Consider the following 18,475-nt stretch of genomic DNA (forward strand, 5'->3'; position numbering starts at 1 on the left):
CAAGATTGTAAAAATCCCCAGCAGCAATGTTAAACTGATGGAAAGCACCATCCTTCTTGCAGAAGGGTAAGTTAAATGATATATCAAAGGCCCTAGATTCCAACTTTGGAAACGGCAGAAACAAATGAGTTTCCAAGCGCAGGCTATTCCAGCCCTGTCAGAAGCGTGCAGTGCTCAAGAATACAAACTGCCACGTAGCACGGCTGGTTTATGTGACACCCCAGCAGCTCAGCGCTGGATGTAGAAGGGACAAAGCCTGCTGATCACTTCGGGCTTCATACAACTTAACAACTATTCCAGGAGCACTCTGCGCAGCGGCTTTCCTTGGGGAAGTGTCGTTGTCTGGATGACTGATGTTTTATTAACAGAGCTCGGAGAGGACATTTTCACAGAAGTGAAATGAAAGGTGCTTTGTTATGGAAGGGGAGAAAAAGGGACAAAACCCACAGCTTGGAACCATCTGTCAGTGTACCATAAAGAGGAGTGGTAGCCAGCCCAAAAATACAATGTCCACCCCTCTCTCTTTCTCTGCACTACAGATGCCTGCCACTCAGCAGCTAACGTAAGGCTGCATGCAAGCTGCAGATGTACTCTGTTCTGGCAGTTAAGTGGCTCCAAAGTGAGGCACTTCGGTAGCTATCAGTCTTGTCTGAGGCCCCACAGTTTCTATGAACATGCTTGGGCTGACCACAGAAAACGTCAGGCACCAGTCAGGTTTTTCTGTTGTTTTTTTTTTTCCTGCCCAAAGATGTTTGTGCATTGCTAGTGACAACAGCCCAAAACAACAGTTTGGTCTTTAAGTCCTTGCCAAGCCACCAGCCTGAACTCGTCAAAGATTTTCTACCTTGCCGTGCCACTACTGGGAGGTAACTGCAGTAGCTGCGTACAGCAGAGCCCACAACTAATCCCTTACAAAAAACAAACAGGCCAAATGCAGCCCTCATCTTAGCTCTGGCTTCTGCTCACACACAGGCTCCCTCTCTCCTCAGTCTCTGTCCCGGGAGGCAAAGAGATCCTCATACTCTAGCCTAATCTCATGACATTACCCCACACCTAATGTCAGCTGTGAAAGAAGAGTAATGCTAAATCTTCCCCTCCACACTTATCATACAAATCTCCTGAGCCACATCCCAGCACCTCCTGCAATAACTGGCTCTGTTCAGACAACCAGTCTCTCAGATGCACTGCTGCCTTTCCCCCTGCAGAGAAAAACACAAGCAAATCCCAACAGAAATGAACAAGGCAGGGAGCACAACCAGGAGGCTCCTCTCCGCTTGATTAGAAGGCTGTTTCAGTAACAGCACCACTGGCAAGCAGAGAAGTGATATGAGTGACATTTCATCCCAGCTGCATGGGGCCAAGACAGAACTCGCACAGCCAGGGAAAAGGAATGATTTCCGCTGTTCCCAGCAGGCTGTCAGAGCTGAAACCTCACCTTCACAGGTCTTCCCGTCGCTTCCCAGCGTGCGCCCAACCCCACACTCACAGCGGTAGGAGTTCTTCAGGTTAACGCAAAATTCGCTGCAGCCTCCGTTGCCCTGCTCGCATTCATTTTCATCTGCAAAAAGCAAACTGTCAGAACGTGCCCGCTGGTAGACACATCTGGCAAAAAGGGGCTGCTATGGGGGAGCGCTGGCTGGGCTGTGGAGTTAATTTCCTAGCCCCATGATATCCCACTAAGCAATAAAGACCTCTGTCTAGTGACAGCAGCATTATTTTGTCATGCTGTGTCCAGCTCAGGAGCAAAGCAGTCATGGGGAAAAGCTGCATGCATGCAGCAACCATTTCAGAGTAAAGATGGACACAGTCCCACTGGGAAACTTCCAAACTGGTTCCACATCCTGAGGGAGCTCGTGCTTTCATTTATCTTCTCATCCTAAACCACTCCCCCCCATTCACAAAGACATTACAACGGAGTGAACGCAACTTCCCTACATGGTGAAAGCAGGTGAATACCAGAATCTGTCAGAAATAAACCCTATCTATTTTTGCATCACACCTGCTACTGCTACATGTGTACAATTACCCTGTAGCAACTTTAAATGATTCAACCTTTATTTCATAATAAAGACACAAGAATAAAAAACAGCTGTAAACATATAAACAAAGCTGAAATCAAACCAAAACACACAATGAATTCCACGGAGCTTCCCCAAGAAAATCACATCCTGAGAAATTTCAGCATTCTGTCTCCTTGCCCTGGTTCTGGCTGCTCCCTGCCCTGGACAGCTCAAGTGCTCTTGCAGAACAGAAACAGGTATTTATTAACGGAAAAAGCACACAAGATGCTTTTGAGTCTCTCGGTAAAGCTGTGAAAACTTCTCCTGATTTTCTCTATTTAAAGGTTAAAGTTCCTCTCTGTCCATCTATCATTTTTTTTTGGAAAAGTACTTTGTTCTCTGAGATTCTCATTCTTCAGCCTTATTTAATCTCTGTGTCCAGTAAGTGAATCAAATAGGAGAGAGGGAGGTGCAGCCATTGCTATCGCTGAGCCACAAAACTGATGATTTCTTGCAGGCAGGCCAGAATGCTGAGGTTATCAATCACTGCTCACATGGGGTTTCACCAAAACAGCTTAGGAGCTACCATTTACTAGCTGTCAGAAGCTTAAAAACAAGAAAAGACAAACACCACTTTAAGAGACAGGTCAGAGATCCTCTCTCTCAGGTAAAAGAGGTCCCAGACATAGGACAGTATCTGCAGCTTGTAGCCGTGGTGGCGGCTCCTTCCACAGGTGACAGGAATTGAGTATTTTAGCCAAAGAAATGTCTGCTACCCAGCCTTGGGAGGGAGGAAGCATGTCCAGGAGAGACACAAACACTTCCCTTTCCACAACTCTACCGGCTCCACGCTTCCCCTTCTAAAAAATAAAACTAAAGCTGCTAAAAAACAGAGGGTGAACAGCAAAAGGGCTGCAAGCAAAGGCTCAGAAATGTTGCTAGGATGTCCTCGAGCTTGGCTTGGGAAAGGGCTGTACCCAGCAATTCACCTTCAGTGGAACTAGTGGCTCCGTTACAAAACGTAAGAGCTAACTTTAACCCCTGGCTAAGTTTGCAAATGGCAATATAAATTGGGATCAGCAGTTCTACTGCGGGATTCAAAGCATCTAACATACTGAAGAGAAGTCAGCCCCGCGCAGGGGAGGTTCGCAGACACAAGCTGCTTCGCATTACTGCAGCATCCTCAGCTCCCAGCGAGCTGGGAAGGGAAGAATATTCCCCATAGAGGAAAGGCACAGGAAAGGCTAACACAGACTTGTTTGTTTTCCTTGGAAGGCCAGCGGGATTGCATTCAAAGCAGGCATGAATGTGCAATTCCTCAGCACAACACAAAGTCGGTAGAAGGAAAACTGAGCCATATGACAAGAGAGGATGCAGGCAGGTAAACGGATGTGATCATTACAGCTGAACTGTTGTGCCATCTGCTTATCGTGAGGAGAAGCAGCAGTGCAGAAATCCTGCCCCACCTGGCCTCAGCAGGATGAAGGTATCGCCAGCACGTGCTGGCAGGCCTTTCATGAGCCTGCCACACATTTATCGAGTGCTGTTGCTTGCCAGGGGCACTTGTGCCTGCAGGTCTTGCAGAGAAGCAGCCGATAGATGCTTTTAATTTGCTGTGAGAGCGAAGTCAGTCTCACAGCAAATTACAGTCACTTGGCTGCAGAGAGATGGAGCAGTTTTAGCAAAACCATTCTGTAGAAAGTGTGAGCAAGCATAAATCTGCAGCAGGGGCAGGCTGCTCTTTCCACAGACAGCAACTGCGGCCCCTACCCTGATGCCCACAGACAAGAGGAGTGTGAAGAAAGAAACCACCCACACCTGCTTTGTCAACTAGAGTCTGTATGGAAAAAACTCATCTGCCACACAGCCTCCTGGACCAGCTCTGCTCTCAACTTCTCCACCAAATCAATCCTCGGAGACAAAGATGAGATCCCACTTCCCACAGATGTTAGCAGCCCTTCCTCCCCCCACATCACCTCTTCCTACCCATCAGCGTGGATCTGCAGGTCCCCAGCAGCCACCCCTTCCTGGCCCCTTGCATTGCCCCACCAACCATTTTCTTCCCAAGACCTCGCAGCCCAGGTGCTCAGCACCAGACGCACAACAGCAGCTGTCCTCTCCTCAGGAGTTGATGGAGATTCACTCCCAAATTCCTGAAGGCCGCCTTCCCTGCTCTGCTTTCACATGCTGCCCTCCACCTCCACCCCTCCTGGCCGTGCAGGTCCCTGCCAGCACAGCCACCAAGCGCCAGCCCCCTGAGCACTGCCTTGTCATACTGCCCAAAGCACTGAGGCTGTGCTGCAGCCTGCAATCCTTTTGCTTTCCTCCAGTCCCAGGCCCTGGCCAATGCCCCACAAGGGCAGGAAGTATAGCAAGGCTTAGCGTGTAGCCCCACGCCAGCCAAGAGTCTTTTCTTGGAGGAAAGAGTCTGGGAGGATCTCTCTAGTGACAGAATGCACAGCCCTTCCTGAAAACCCGTGACGCTGTACCAAGATCTTGCAAGGAGACCGCTACTGGCAGCAAAGATGCTGCCCTCAGCATGGGCAACCTGCTGCTGGACCACGCAGAGAGCAAGTCCAGCCTCTGTAACTGCAGCGCCAGGGGCACAGAATGCATTCAGTCCTGGGATGCTGCATCTCACCCTGTGGGAAGGGATCAGGAGCCATTTACAGAGTCAAGGACCTGTTCTAAGCAGCAAGGGGAAAATTCATCCAGCATACTTACTCTTTTGTATACTGCATTTAAAGACAGGGGATTGAGATGTGAGCAATGAAAAACAAAATGGAAAGAAACTATCAGGGACTGACACAGCTTGTTTCTGCACTTACCCAGACATGTCTGTCCGTCAGGTCCTAGCGTTGTCCCCAGGGAACATGTGCAGTCATTGGTGTCCAGGCAGGAGTCCTGGCAATCCACCACATCACAGATGTCATAAAAATCTAGGGCACAACGAGAGCGTTGTCAACACAAACCACTGAGCATGCACTGAAAATACTGCATTTGTACCGTCAGCTTCGCGCCCTGCAGCCAGTCCATCAGTCACAGACCTGGCCCACAACAAGGAAACCGAACTGCTGAAGCCGATCGGAAACAATCTGGTTTAATTACTGTAAGTCAGAGATGCAAATTGTGGCTTTGGTAGCATGCCAAGACAAACCACAGGGCCCATAGTGAGCATTAAATAATTGCAGCCAGGTCAGCTACGGAAGCTTCCCGCTAGCTGACTGAAGGCTGGAACTCATGTAGGTGAAGGGGGCTGATCAGCACCGTGTAGGCAGGCACTGCATCACCTGACGTGCTCTGGGTGAGAAAGCAAAAATCAGTCAGTCTCTTGCAGGTGTCTGGATCCTCACTACCTTTCCTGCCCTATGGGGATGAGTGGGTTTCAGAAAAGAGCTTTCTGCAGCTACTTACGCCCGCAGTACGCGTGGAAACAAACGCTGGGCTTGGTCAAGTGATAGACGTAGTACCCTCCCGGACACGCCTTGACATCTATCGTAGTATTCCAGAGGCAGCAGTTGCCATTGAAGCTGGCGCAGGCCTGGCGCGAGACGATGCCATCTGCCTCTCGCGGGTGGCTGCCGTTCAGCCAGATGGGAGCATGGGTCCCGCAGTGGTTCTCGGGGATGCAGAAGGTAGGCATGGCGTCGCCAGCCATGCCAGTGAAGCGATACCACTCTCCGTCGATTTGACTGTCGCACGTGGGCTGGCCGTGGGTGCCATTTATCTGATGATCTGTGTTCCTCCAGGGCTCGTTCAGGCTGATGTAGGCAGAGCAGGGGTCCAGGGCTGAGACATGCAGCAAGACACAAGAGAGAACATCTAGCAGATACAGATTGAGTTGTTGACTTATAATTGCAAGGAGTGCAAAAAAAATTTCTTTTTCTATTCCTGACTTAACAGAATCATTGTGATAGATAGAGATCCCTGGGGTGAGACAGCAGTACCAGCTAACTAACTGCCTCATGGAAAATTCTGACAGCTTGGCTTAAATGTCTTGGAAGGAGTGAACTAACTGAGCTCTGACACCATTATGCAACAGTCTGACTTGTTGTTTAGCTGCTGTAGAGTATAAGAGGAAAAAAAATACATACAAGCAAACCTGAGGTCTGAGGAGTGATTTTTACCACAAGAAGTATGTCCTGGGAGCACTGGGTCAAGCCCAGGACATCCACCCTTTGGTCAAGTGCTAACTGAGCCTCTGCAAGCCCCTCCTGAAGTGACTGGTGATGTCCTGGAGAAGAGGACAAGGGTTCAAACAGGTTACACAGCCTCTCTAAAAATCCACCTACAGCTCATTTCAGCCCTCACAGTCAAGTTGCCATAACCACAGCCAGAGATCACCCTGCAAAGCGTCAGTTAAAACGTGAACTGCAGGACATAGGACAGGAACGCTACATTTAAGGCGTATAGAAAGAAAATATGCAATTTCAGTTATTAGACTCCAATATAACTGCAAGTAATCTGCAAGCATAATTTATCAGCTCCTACTCATTTCAGGGCACAATTTTAAACAACGGAATGTAAGAACTGCCTATCCAGGTCACACTGGAGCTGATCTATAGCCCAGCAGACTGTCTCTAACCAAGAGAGGTGAGGTAGGAGAAAGTGACCCTGCTCCATTTACTGGACTTTTGTTCCTCATTGCCTCTTGTATAGCTGTGTACGCTTGTGCCACGGTGAGTTTAAAGAGCTATAACTCAAATCCATCTAGTTTGGAAAATGCTGCAGTGGATCAAGAGGGAGAAGCAGTAGCCCCCCCGTAAGACCACCCTGGTCTTCTGCAGGGACTCCATCACCCACTTCTCCCTCTGCCCAGTGCTGCCTACCTTCACGATTTATCTATTGTGTTTTTGTGGGATGATGTTGCCTCCCTGCATTTGACCCAGCTTCCCCATATCTCTATATTTATTATCTTAAAAACTAGAGAGCACAAGGGTCTGAATCAGGACCTTCAAAATGTTCGGCTCTACACAGTCACGTTCTTTGCAAGCCCACAAACCCTCTTGATCTCCACAGGAGATGAGATGCTTGCGAGTGAAGTGTTTGTTTGTGAGGGCAAGATACAAACATGTGGACCTCTTGGTGGGTACTCGTCTGTTCACACCAGGCTCAAGGAGCGTGTTCCTTTTCAAGCCCTTTCTGAACTTTCTGCAAATAATTACTACAGAAGAATGGCACAGGGAGAAAAAAAATGAAGAATTAAAGTGTTCACTTCATTTTCAGTCTTCTCCTAATTAACCCTGATTTGGCAGCTTCCTCACTACAAGCCCAGAGGTTTCATTTCCACATACATTTAATACCTGATTAAGCACCACTTACCTGTGACTAACTATTCCCTATTAAGCAAAATGAATGCTAATATTGTCTTGAGTAAGGAGAATTGATTATCATTTGCTAGAAGTAGGCTAATAAAACCAATCATTCTGATTAACCGCTGGCAGCCTGGAATACACTGTACTTTCTGCATCACATTTCAAGTTCTAAAACTGTCCTCTCTTATTTTGCTTGAACAATAGCTGATGCAATTTGGGGTGGGGAGGACACATTATGTTGTTTCTACCAGAATGCTCTGGCTGCAGACAAACCCTCTTGGTTCAGTATTTTGATGTGCTTCACTGCCTTGAAAATGGGAAGTATATGTGCTTCTGCCCAAGGACTTCAAGTTATCCTTAGTGAGCTGCACCCTCTGTAAACATCTGCCTCACTGACGTGCTGTCCTGTACCTCCCCACAAACACGGCCTTTCTCTAGACTAAAATCCTTGTGCCGTCCTCAGCCACAGACACGTTTTGTTTGGCCTCGAATGCAGTATAAAAGACAGGAGCAGCTGCTGTAGCCACAAGAGTGCTGCAGAGCTGTAAGCTGGCGCAAGGAGAGCAGCTCTGGGTTACAAAGGTGCTCTCCAGTGCCATAATTCATGAGATATGCAGAGGAGCAGATCTGCTCTCACCACAAGCAGCCCTCAGGTCTCCCAAGGAGCAGAAGGAGGACTGCAGCAGGAGTCTCTGTTGGGATTTGGCAGGCATTTCTTCATGAGCTCTCTCTTTTACCTGCCTCTCCTTGCCTCCTGCCCTTACCCACAGACAGCAGCAGTGCTGTTCAATCCTGTTCTCCAAAAGCTCACTTTACTTCTCAAGACCAGAAAAGATTAGTCCTGCCTTTTCTATGCACGCAGCTGAAAATAGCTTCCTCTGGGCTTCCCTCGGTGTAACGCTCTTGGCTTCCACAACCTGATTTGGTACGGCCTTAGGGTGAGTCACTGACTAAGATTAAAAGCTTTTTGTGTTAAAAGCCAAACGAGGCAAAGCAAGGAATGCCCTGTCAGCTTCCCAGCTGGGCAGCACCAAAAATACACACACTCTCATTAGCTTTTATACAGTATAATTAACTTCATGAAATACTCTTTGTAGATAGACTCTGCGAACACTCATGTGGGGAAATCACATTGTCTCCTAAACAGACAGGAGATAATTTAAAGACAAAATTTACTGAGATGAAGATGCAGTGGCTCAGAGGGAGCTGGAAGCAGGTGCTTCAGGGAAATGAGGTAGCACCCCCTACCCTCTTTCCCTTCTCTGAGAGCTTCAGGATGGCCTAAAGAGCAGGTAGACAAGCAGGAAAAGCAGCCGTTGCTCTTTAGAGCACTGCAGACCTGCATAGCCCCCTCGGACTGCCAACGCTGCCCCAGGCCAACCTCCCCACAGACACAAAGCGCTCTGGTGCCACAGCTTACTGAAAACTAATTTGAGTTTTTACGAAGAAACTCCACAGTAATAAAGAACCAGCCAATCAACCTCTCTTCTCTTCTCCCCAGAGGCTGAAGGCGCTGGGGTTTTGCTCAAGACATACAACTGTCTCCAGTCCTCTCCATTTTTCATGGCTCCATTTTTTTCCTCCCCAACGCTTTTTGCATGGCCTGAGCAATTCAGCCTGACAAGCATCAGCCATCAAGTAAAGCTTCACAATTTGTAATCCTGATGATATCATTAGCTCTCTAGCTGACATGCTAACATATATACTGGATGACAAATCAGGCTCTAGCAGGCATTCATAAGCCCACCATTCTCCAGAAATTAATCCTACATACACTGTGTACTGGAGGTCTGCTCTGGCACAAATAAGCAATGAAACAAGCAGCACTGCATTATGACTCTAAATTCAGTTCAGATTTGCCAGAGAAGAGGTGAAAAAGTAGCTTAACAGCTATTTGTAGACTCTCTCCTGCTAGAGGAGAAGAAAATCCCCCACTGCTTAGCAGTGAAGATTCTCCCAGGAGGGAAGGCACCACGCTCTGTCACAAAGACCTTTCCACCTGGAAGAAATTTCACACCACACTCGAAGAAAAAGGATCTCTCTCACATCTCCCAGTCTGTCACCTAAGAACACCAATGCTCAGCACAAACCTTAAAGATGGTGAACAGAATAAGGTAGAAGGCAATGCCTCTTCACTCACCCATTAAAGACACTGGCTGCAGCTGGACGACAAAGCAGAGGCAGAAAAACAAGTACTGGAACATCCCACTCAACCGAGGCACAGTTACCACTTGAGTAACAGAGCCTTGGAAGCCCTTGCACACGCTGTGGCTCTTGCAGCCTTCCTCTCAGTGCAGCTTCTGACCCCAAGCTTTCTGAAAAGCAACTGGGATAGCTCTTGTAGAAGTTTATCAGAGGAAGAAGCTGAAGGGATGTGGGGTACAACACCAGCCTTGACCTTTCCAGAGCAGCTCTGCCCCTTACTGACAACAAAGGTGCAGTTACTGATCGATCTTGTTTTTTGGACGCAACTCGCTATTGTTTTCTTGCCTGACTGCCCCACGGTGACACCTCCACTATCTTATCTGGAGGGGAATTCTAACCAGGGGACACCCGGACATCCCGAAGGGATGGAAGAGAGGAGCAGATGGGTGCTCATTGTTATCTCTGCTCCTTCCCCAAGTCATACGACTTCATGGCTCCCCCTCAGTCAGAAAACGCCAGCTAGGGAGCTTTAACTGCAGGAAATAGTGGCCAGAGGAGAACTGAGCCTTCTGAGCAGAGATTGCAAATGAGTGCTGGGACTAGGCCTACAATGGGAACATCAGTCAAAGTGAAGGGCTGGTGCCCCACAAGGAAGTAAGCTGTTCCTATGTTAGACAAAGACCCTTTCCACTTCTGGTCACATAACCCAGCCATCATGGAGATTATCAAACGAAGACAAAGGCATCTTTCTGCAGTAGTCTTATGTTCTCTGTCTTCTTTTTAAAAAAAAAAAAAAAAAGGCAAGAAAACCAACAGTACTGAATTACCTTCCATGCAAAACTGAGTAACTGAGAACCTCTGCCTTGCTTGTTCAAATAAAACCAGGCCATGTGGCAGGTCAGAACCAGGTGCTCTGCCTACAGATGAGATGACCACGTTAGCTCCCAGCTTTCTGAAATCTGTTCTCTACGAAGGCAAACCAAACACCATGGTTGGCAATGAGATACACCAAGGACAACGTGAACGAGCACAAAGGGATCTTTCCTTTCTTCCCACTAAGCTGTAGCTCCTACCACGAACACTAGATTAAAATCTGTTTTAACGTGTATGTATACATAAACATCTCTACATAGGCAAGTCCCTCCCTGCTTCTGAACAGGGGTTGTACAGCTTACCCCAAATATCATCTGCAAGCAGAAAGGTCTCCATCAGCAGAGCGCAGCTAACCCTACAGCAATGGCACAAAGGATTTCCCCATTTCCCTTACACTCCTCGCTTTTGCAGCAGGCTGGTATAAGGAAGAATGTCAAAGTTGATGTGCTTGCTTCAAATCTCAGTGGGGGGGGGAAAAGAAGGCTTTGTTCTTTTCACTTTAAGTTTGCATGAGGCAAGGAATTGAGTATTTGGCTGCTCTGTGGAGATGGAGCACCTACGCTGTGCGTTATAGAAATTTCTCAATGGTTGGTCTCTCTGTGCCTGGGTGTTTCCCTTGGTGTCGAAGCACAGCATGCTCCACCCCAGCGGTAGAGCCTTTTTCAGTAGTGAATGATTACAGTGAACAACAAAAGCAGCTGTCATTGCTCCCACCACCGAAAAAAATCTTTGCGGTTATATTGTGCTGACAGCTTGTGGTACCAGAAAAGTTTTTTCAGCAACAGGAAAGAAGAACACATCCACTCCGTCAAGCTAGTAAGGCAGATAACCCTCAAAAGGTGAATGATGTGAATTCCCAGAAGAGAAACTAAAATTGAACACAGAATGATACAGCAAGGCAAGGGAAGTTATATTTGCCATTTTCATTCAGAGGTTGATTCATACCTGAGTTCCTGGATAAATAAAACTGACAGGTTTGAATTTAATTTTCTATTTATGTTAGAAGTGTGTATATTTCTCTTGGAACCATTTTATCACCAGCTGATTTTATTTTGGATGTGGTATATTAGGACTGACACGAGCACTGCTTTGACAATTATATGTGACTGACAACTAGTAGTTAACATAAGGAAATAAGTTGCATCACAGCAGCTTTGAGCCTCGAAGGTCTCACAAATAGTCCCTTTCAAGTTACCCAAAGGGACTAAAGACAGAGATGCCCCAGCATTTTCATTGCTGACTCTGACCCAAATCACTGTAACTATCTAGTTCAAGAAAAAAGTATAAAGCTGGAGAAGATTCAGCATGCTGCCTCTGAACATCCACAGAAAGAAAGACTGAGTCTTCTGGAATAAGAATGAGCAGAGGCAAGTCTTCTATCAGCATTTTTTTTTTGTTATTCTGCCACTTGCTCCAGGTGACATACACAACCCTCGCTGCCCCACACAGAAGAGCAGCTGGTAGTGGAGTAGGCCACTGTCAATCTCTGCCTCTGAGAGCTGGAGCAATTAATCCTGAGGGGGAAAAGAACTCTGCTGCAAACAGATGATCCCTTTGTTAAATGATATAAACTAGGAAGGTGATATTAAAGGGCTGGGATTTTATTTTGGTACCCAAGAGATGGGACCTTCCAAATCTGCTCAGGAGCTCAAAATCTTGAAAAAGGCAGCTAGCTAGGTTGGAAAGCCTCATGCTGTATGAAACGGACTGATGAATAAATACGATCAGTGTTGGCTGAGGCTGGCCTTTTTGTCAAACATCGATGTTTGGTGAAAGCGAGGTGTGTCAAGAGCTCTTGGTGCAGGAGCAGCTCCTGGAGCCTGCCAGAGGAGGCAGACGGAAGAGCTAATCAACGCTTCCTGCCACCGAGAGCGAGGAGAGCCCACCACACGTGACAGGACCCATCTGCAATTAACTGGAGGATGTATGCTCACAATAAGCCTTGACAGGCTGCTGAGATGGATTGCAGAGTGTCAAGGACTTTGAGATAGTCCTCATTTCTGTAAACAGTTTGTCCCAGGACACAGTGCCAATGGGAAGAGGTGTTGAGATCAGGGAGCAAACGTGAGGTTTGGTCAACTACGAGCAAACTCAACACAAGTAAAACACCAAGACCACAGACAAATCAGCCAAGCACACAACTCTCAGTGAAGAATAGTAGTTTCCTTTCCCTTACTGAGCCCCCCCAATACTGAACTTGGTGTTTAAGAATGTTTTTCCAGAGGTCCTACAGGACCCAGTGTTTCTTCCATGATCCTCAATTTCCAGATGGACACAGACAGCAAACCCCAATTGTAAAACTCAGCGGAGGCAGAAATAGGAATTGAACCATCTTTTACAAGCTCACGGAGTCACAGTGACACACCGTAACACCAGCTTCCAAGATGCTCCAGGACTTGGACACAATGCAGGTTTGGTTTCCATGCCTGTCTTACTTCTCATCCTTTATGTCAATGTAGAAATAAAACTGATTTTAAAGGGAATAATTGGAATAGGTAGAAAAATACTTCAGATGCAAAAAATTGTTTTCCTTATATGAAAACAAAATAGTTACAGAATGTGGCAGAGGAAAGCAGGTTGTACTTACAATTCCACACAAAAGCACACAGTAGGTCAAATAAACTGCTCCACTGGCTTAGAAAGACAAGGCAGCTTGGCTGGCTTTCCTTGACTGATGCAGTGCAAAGATTTGACAGCCAACAGCAGGTTCAGAGCACCATGCAAACCAACAGGGAAGCGTAAGAAGTTGCAGCAGGGTGTTTATTGTGACTGCCTGCCAGATAAAGAATTACAGGGACACAGAAAAAGGTTTTTTCTGTGGTCTTCAAGGAAAAGCCCTTAACACCTTCCCTGGAGCCTCTCGGGCACAGCAGAGGAGAACCAAGTTTCTCCAAACAATTTTAAACTTGATATGTATTTATTCAAAAGTTCCCTTGCAGAAAAGGAGAGAAGAGAGGTCAAACAAACAAACAAAAAAACAAAACACCAAAAGTGGTAGAAAAAGAGGCATCTGAACACTGCAGCGCATGCTGCTGTTCAGCCTTCATAGGAGCTTAAGAACACTGTGCTACATTAAGATTCAGGCAGCACTGCCTGCTCTTAAAACGCTGCCAGTGTGATAGGACCCCATTACCTGCCTGTCTTTCAGGCATGAAGTAGCTCTTGCAAAACACTGTTGATGTAGGTACACAACAGCGTAAAGAACAAAAACATACGTCATGCCCTTGAACATCAACAAAAGCAGGGACATGGAGATTAGAGGTTGAGGTCTGTGGTGCCACCCACCCCCAGCAGAGACCAGGTGTCAGAGGAGTGAGACAGGAGGCTTCCAGGGGTACAAACTGACAGGACCCCCAGGACAGCCCCTACTTCAGGGTACAATTACAGAATCTTACTTTACCCCTCCTTTCCCCACATCATCTGTAGAACAACATCAAAGTATGCGCAGGAACAATTTTGCCATAGCATTTCTTTGCTTTCAAAATAGGGATTTTGGTGCTAGATGTCACAGTCTTCAGGTCTTCTGGATGACAAAATGGAAGAGTTCTTACACAACTGTTCCAAGCAGCCTGCCTGTACACAGCAGCAGACTAAGGGCTGCTTGGAAGAAGAGGGTTTGTCAGCATTGCTGAACTAAATTTAAACAGTGATTAAAGGCAGGTCATAACTAACAGCTTCCAGTCCTTCATTTCTGTCTTTAAAACCACATGAGAGACTTGGCTGTTGGAAAACTGGCCAATCATGACTTTTTACAGTTGGACATGATAAAAAATCTTCTGGCACTGAACATTCATCCTAACATTCCATGAAGTTAGGACAAAGTACACAGCCTGCTGGTTCCTAAAGTTAACGAATAGAAGATATGCCATCAGGACTAATCAGACCAGAACAAACAAAGGGTTTAGAAAGGAAGGAATAAAAGGTCAAAACTTGAGAGTTTTCCTCTCAAACAGCACTTGAACTCAATACAGAAACGTGCTAACAACACTTGGTATGTTTTAGGTTGCTAGGTGTTACACGCTCATACATGTTCTTATCCTGCAACCTGCCACAAGTCTCCAGATGTTGTCAGACTCCACAGGGAACTACTATGCTGGTCAAACCAAGGCAGCCCTTGGTTAGACCAAACATCTCTACTTCTACCTCACCACCTCGACTGCTCCTGAGATCCCTGTGTTACGCGGCTAGGTATAGCACGAAGATCTCCATCCAAGCTTCTTCAGGAAAGCTATTATCTGCACCACCACGGCCTCAGTGATGGAAGGTCAGGAAGAAACCACCTAAACAGAAAGAAATGGAGGAAACTCAGGAGACGGCTGCCACACATGCAATATAGCTGGGGAAAATGATGTTATTCAAGAGCACCAATTCAAAAATTGAATAGTTATTTATTGTTCCAGAAGTACATTGCTCTTTTATACATATTTCATAAATGATACAGGATTTTACACATGTTCAGGTTTTATTTTTTGTTGTGTTTCTTTTTTTAAAGAAGGACTTTTCTCCATGCTCCCTCCCTCATCCCAAACACACACCAAGGATTCAGCTACAGGATTGTGTTCATTTTTTTCCCCCTTTAAAACTCATCACACAAACAGGGTAAAACAGATAAAAATAATCACACAATGTAATTAAATTGAAAGACAAAGGAAAAGGGGAAGGGAGAAAAAACTAGAAACATGCACCCATTCAGTCCAACATGCCATTGAGTGAGAAGAGGCAGCAATCCCAGCTGTGTTTCCACATCTTCAAGGCACCTGGCATCTAGTTAATACTAATTTTTCTTTTTGTTTTTAAACATGGTTCTTAAAAAAAAAAAAACAGAAGCCTCTTTCCATGACACAGTGAGGAGTAGTAGTGAAACATCAAAAAAGCAGCCAGCTTTTCTGTGTATAAAGCTTAGTGCTCCATCCTGTCCCTGCAGTATTTATCAGCAGGATGCTAAAAAGAGACTGACCCGCTTTGAATGAAGAGGTGTTTTATCTGCTTAGAAATCAGCCAGCCTTGGCTAGAAGAGAGGACAATGGGTTGACTTTCCTTCCTCTATTTCTTTTAGCTAAGAACTAAAGATGTCATTAGCCACTCCTAAGAAATTGTGACCTGTGGGTGCAAAGTTCGTTTAAAGCTACTTAAGCAGGGGAAAGTGCTAGAAAACTGAAGTAGTTCCGTGTCTTGCACTGTAAGAGCTCTGGGCTTTCGAAAAGCCTCTGGGCAAGGAAAATGCTCTGACCATATATGAAACCTTTCATCCCGTTACACAAACGGTCAAACATCAAGTTTAATTATTCCACATTCCAAAACTGTTCAGTTAAGCAGGAGTCCTGATTCTGAGACAGTTTCATAATCCTTTAAACCTTCATGATTTCATAGTCCAGGTGGCTATCAGATTTGGTGTAGGAAGAGGGGAATTGCCCTCTCAAGACTGAATATAAAAACTCTCATGCAATGCTGCCATTGATTTCTAGAAGGAGCTCAAGGGCATCGGGACGCAAAGTTTATATAATTATTATGGAATAATCCAAAATATCAATTATCAAATGTCCAGAAGAGAATTTGTTCCTTCTCTCACATGGCTACAATCAGTCTGTGCTACAAATAAGCAAAGGAGGAAGTCAGTGGAGCACACGGGGTGGGGCTGGGGAGGGGAAGCTCACGGTTTTCCAGTAGAAAGCAGTCTTGTAGTAACTTTATAAAAGAGACCAGGTCTGATCAGAAGTGTGCGCGTTAATGGCGGTGGAGTGCAAGTTCTGATCACCAGCCATAGCTCCAGGTGGCTTGGATTCTTTGTTCTTTTTATCCCTTTTTTTTTGTTGTTGTTGTTGAGAGAGAAAGAGAGATCTGAATCAGGTAAAGGAAAATTTAAAAAGCTAAGCAGGCTGCTGGTGTCTTATCAAGAGGCAGACCCTGCAGAGCTGGAAGAAGACGCCCCTACCCCAGCATTACATTCTTTTTGTGAACCCCCCACAATCCTGTACTTGTACACAATTGCCATTCACACAGTTTTAAACATGACTATTTGCCAAGCCCTTTTCAGAACTAACATTCCACAATGCCCCCATCTTCAGATTTAAGAGATTTCCCCCTACAGTCCTTTGTCTTGATTAAAGGTAAAAACCCTCCACCCCCATGCCACCTCCCAGCTTACACCTGCAATGCTTTAATTAAAAAGGCAAGAGCTATGAACAGGTTTTTCGCCGGGGTTCAGAGCTTCATTGCTGATCAGTCCTTTTCATCAATTTGCTGGATGGGCAGGTGAACCTGCAGCGGGTCTCGAAGCCTCTTAAGGTCCAACTCTGCCTAAAAGTAAAAGATGTATTATAAAGAACAGGCTCCCGATACACCTTCCCCAACCCCATGCCCCTTTCCAGAAGGGAAAATTTTTCTTTATTTCCTCATTCTTCCTGTCCAAAATTGAGGCATTCAAGGAACAAAACAGTCACAGGACTGGATTCGGGCAAACCATTCCCAACTCTTACTTGCTCTGTGCTTCTCTGAACTTGCTGACACGCAGCCACTTAAAGGATATGGTAGGAAGAGAACATGTTCCCATAAACTCAATGGAACTTTTTTAGAGGAGCTAGATTAACAGGAATGGTCAATACTAGAAGAAAAGCACCACAGAAATAGCCACCCAAGGCAATCTGTATTCGAGCGTAAAAAAAAATATCAGAAGTCTTTCACAGAGTCTTGGCTCTGAGCTCTCTCTACTCCTCACACAGCTCCTTCTCCAAGGCAGGGGGGGGGATAACACATCTTGCCCTGTATATCCTACACTGTCATTTCCTGAGCCTGGGAATAAACAGGGAATGATACAGTGAAAAAGAGAATGCAGTAGCCCTGCTTTTTCTGCTCATGCCTGCTTTTATCAGAAAGGCTCTCAAAAATGAGGACAAATCTCTTCTCGACTCCTCTGTTGATCAGATCCCACACTAGGGACAGTCTGCCACAAGGGTCTTCCCCTATAATACAATAAATCTGCCCCCATCAGCACTAACAATGCAGCTTTTTTGAACATGATTTTCCAGGTCTGCTACCCAGTGCACTGAAGTGCTATGTCAGGGAGGCATGAACTGAATGGATGCGAGTCTCCATTTCTCACTAAATCCATCTGGTGTGTAGGAGCTGAGAAGAAAGGAATTCTTGAATTAGGCTCCTCTGAGGCATGAAGTGCCTGAAGCAACTCAAGATTTGCTAGCAGGTTCTAAAAGGCCCTTACAGATAGGTACAGTCAACTGTTTCATGTTGATTTATATATCCAGCAGTTCTATTCCTGGGCACATCAAAGCCAATTCAGTGATTGCGTTGGGGCTGTGACAAGAAAATGGGCTGAAAACCTAAGAGATATCCATTCTTGTTGGAGGTGCATCTATTAATAGCAGATGAAGAACTAGCAAGCAGTAATTTGCCTTATTTCTGGAAAAAGCTCTTGTTACCTGAGCAATTGCATCCTTGAGTTGATTGTATTTCTCTAGGTCAAATCTGGTCTTTTTGGCTCCTTTATGGAAAAATAATAAGTACTGTCTGTCTCTGGCATCTGGATAAACATACTCCTAGAGAAAAAATAGGAGAGAGAAGGTCAGAATAAAGCAGTATACTATTAGCACAATACGCAGCAGATGTTTTGGAAGTTCAACCATAGCTAACACTGGTGTGTTTTCAATGCTATGTTGGTCACAAATCCAAAAAACAGCCCAGGAGCTGCTATGAAGAAAATTCCCATCCCAGCCAGACCCAGAGGTCAGCCGTTCGCTTCTCTACTAGTACATTACACCCCAATGCTAAGTTACCATCACCACGCTCCTGAACGCGTGCGCCTTTCTGCACAGAGAGAACAAAAACGGACACTTCAGGATTGCAACACCAACAGTTCGTGAGGAGAAAGGGAGAAAAAACTTTAAGTACCAGAATAAGCCTTTGTCAAATGGCCCTTACTCTCCTTTCCTTAATTTTATAAACAATTAAAACAACATTAGTTGCTTATGAGTTCATCTCATAACCAACCTACCCAGACAAGAACAAGAGTCCAGTACCACAACTCTTGCCAGAAATACGCTGTTGCAAAAAGCCACAGACTTTTAGAAGACAGATAACTCAGAGCAGTTAACTCCAAGTCCCACACAGCCTCTACAAAGCACTGGAAAA

General features: G+C 45.9%; 2 protein-coding genes across 5 annotated transcripts in view; both read right to left on the minus strand.

Annotated features, from left to right (window-relative positions):
- OIT3 (oncoprotein induced transcript 3) overlaps positions 1–14,586 on the minus strand; it is a 28,748-nt gene extending 14,162 nt beyond the window's left edge. The window contains exons 1-4 of one of the 2 annotated variants that reach the window (XM_050711844.1): positions 9,456–9,630; positions 5,415–5,789; positions 4,829–4,939; positions 1,436–1,558 (exon numbers count right to left, since the gene is read on the minus strand). In XM_050711844.1, coding sequence (XP_050567801.1) covers positions 1,436–1,558; positions 4,829–4,939; positions 5,415–5,789; positions 9,456–9,519 — 673 coding nt within the window. In that variant the 5' untranslated portion in view covers positions 9,520–9,630. Of the gene's footprint in view, positions 1–1,435; positions 1,559–4,828; positions 4,940–5,414; positions 5,790–9,455; positions 9,631–14,476 lie in introns of those variants that run through there. The other variant, XM_050711845.1, reaches the window with a different exon arrangement.
- A 115-nt stretch (positions 14,587–14,701) lies between these two features.
- MCU (mitochondrial calcium uniporter) overlaps positions 14,702–18,475 on the minus strand; it is a 76,564-nt gene continuing 72,790 nt past the window's right edge. For 2 of the 3 annotated variants that reach the window (XM_035554075.1, XM_035554171.1), the window contains exons 7-8: positions 17,767–17,883; positions 14,702–16,630 (exon numbers count right to left, since the gene is read on the minus strand). In XM_035554075.1, coding sequence (XP_035409968.1) covers positions 16,553–16,630; positions 17,767–17,883 — 195 coding nt within the window. In that variant the 3' untranslated portion in view covers positions 14,702–16,552. The remainder of the gene's footprint in view (positions 16,631–17,766; positions 17,884–18,475) is intronic. The other variant, XM_035553989.2, reaches the window with a different exon arrangement.

The sequence above is a fragment of the Cygnus atratus genome, chromosome 7 (assembly GCF_013377495.2).
Source record: "Cygnus atratus isolate AKBS03 ecotype Queensland, Australia chromosome 7, CAtr_DNAZoo_HiC_assembly, whole genome shotgun sequence".
NCBI classification, from domain to species: Eukaryota; Metazoa; Chordata; class Aves; order Anseriformes; family Anatidae; genus Cygnus; species Cygnus atratus.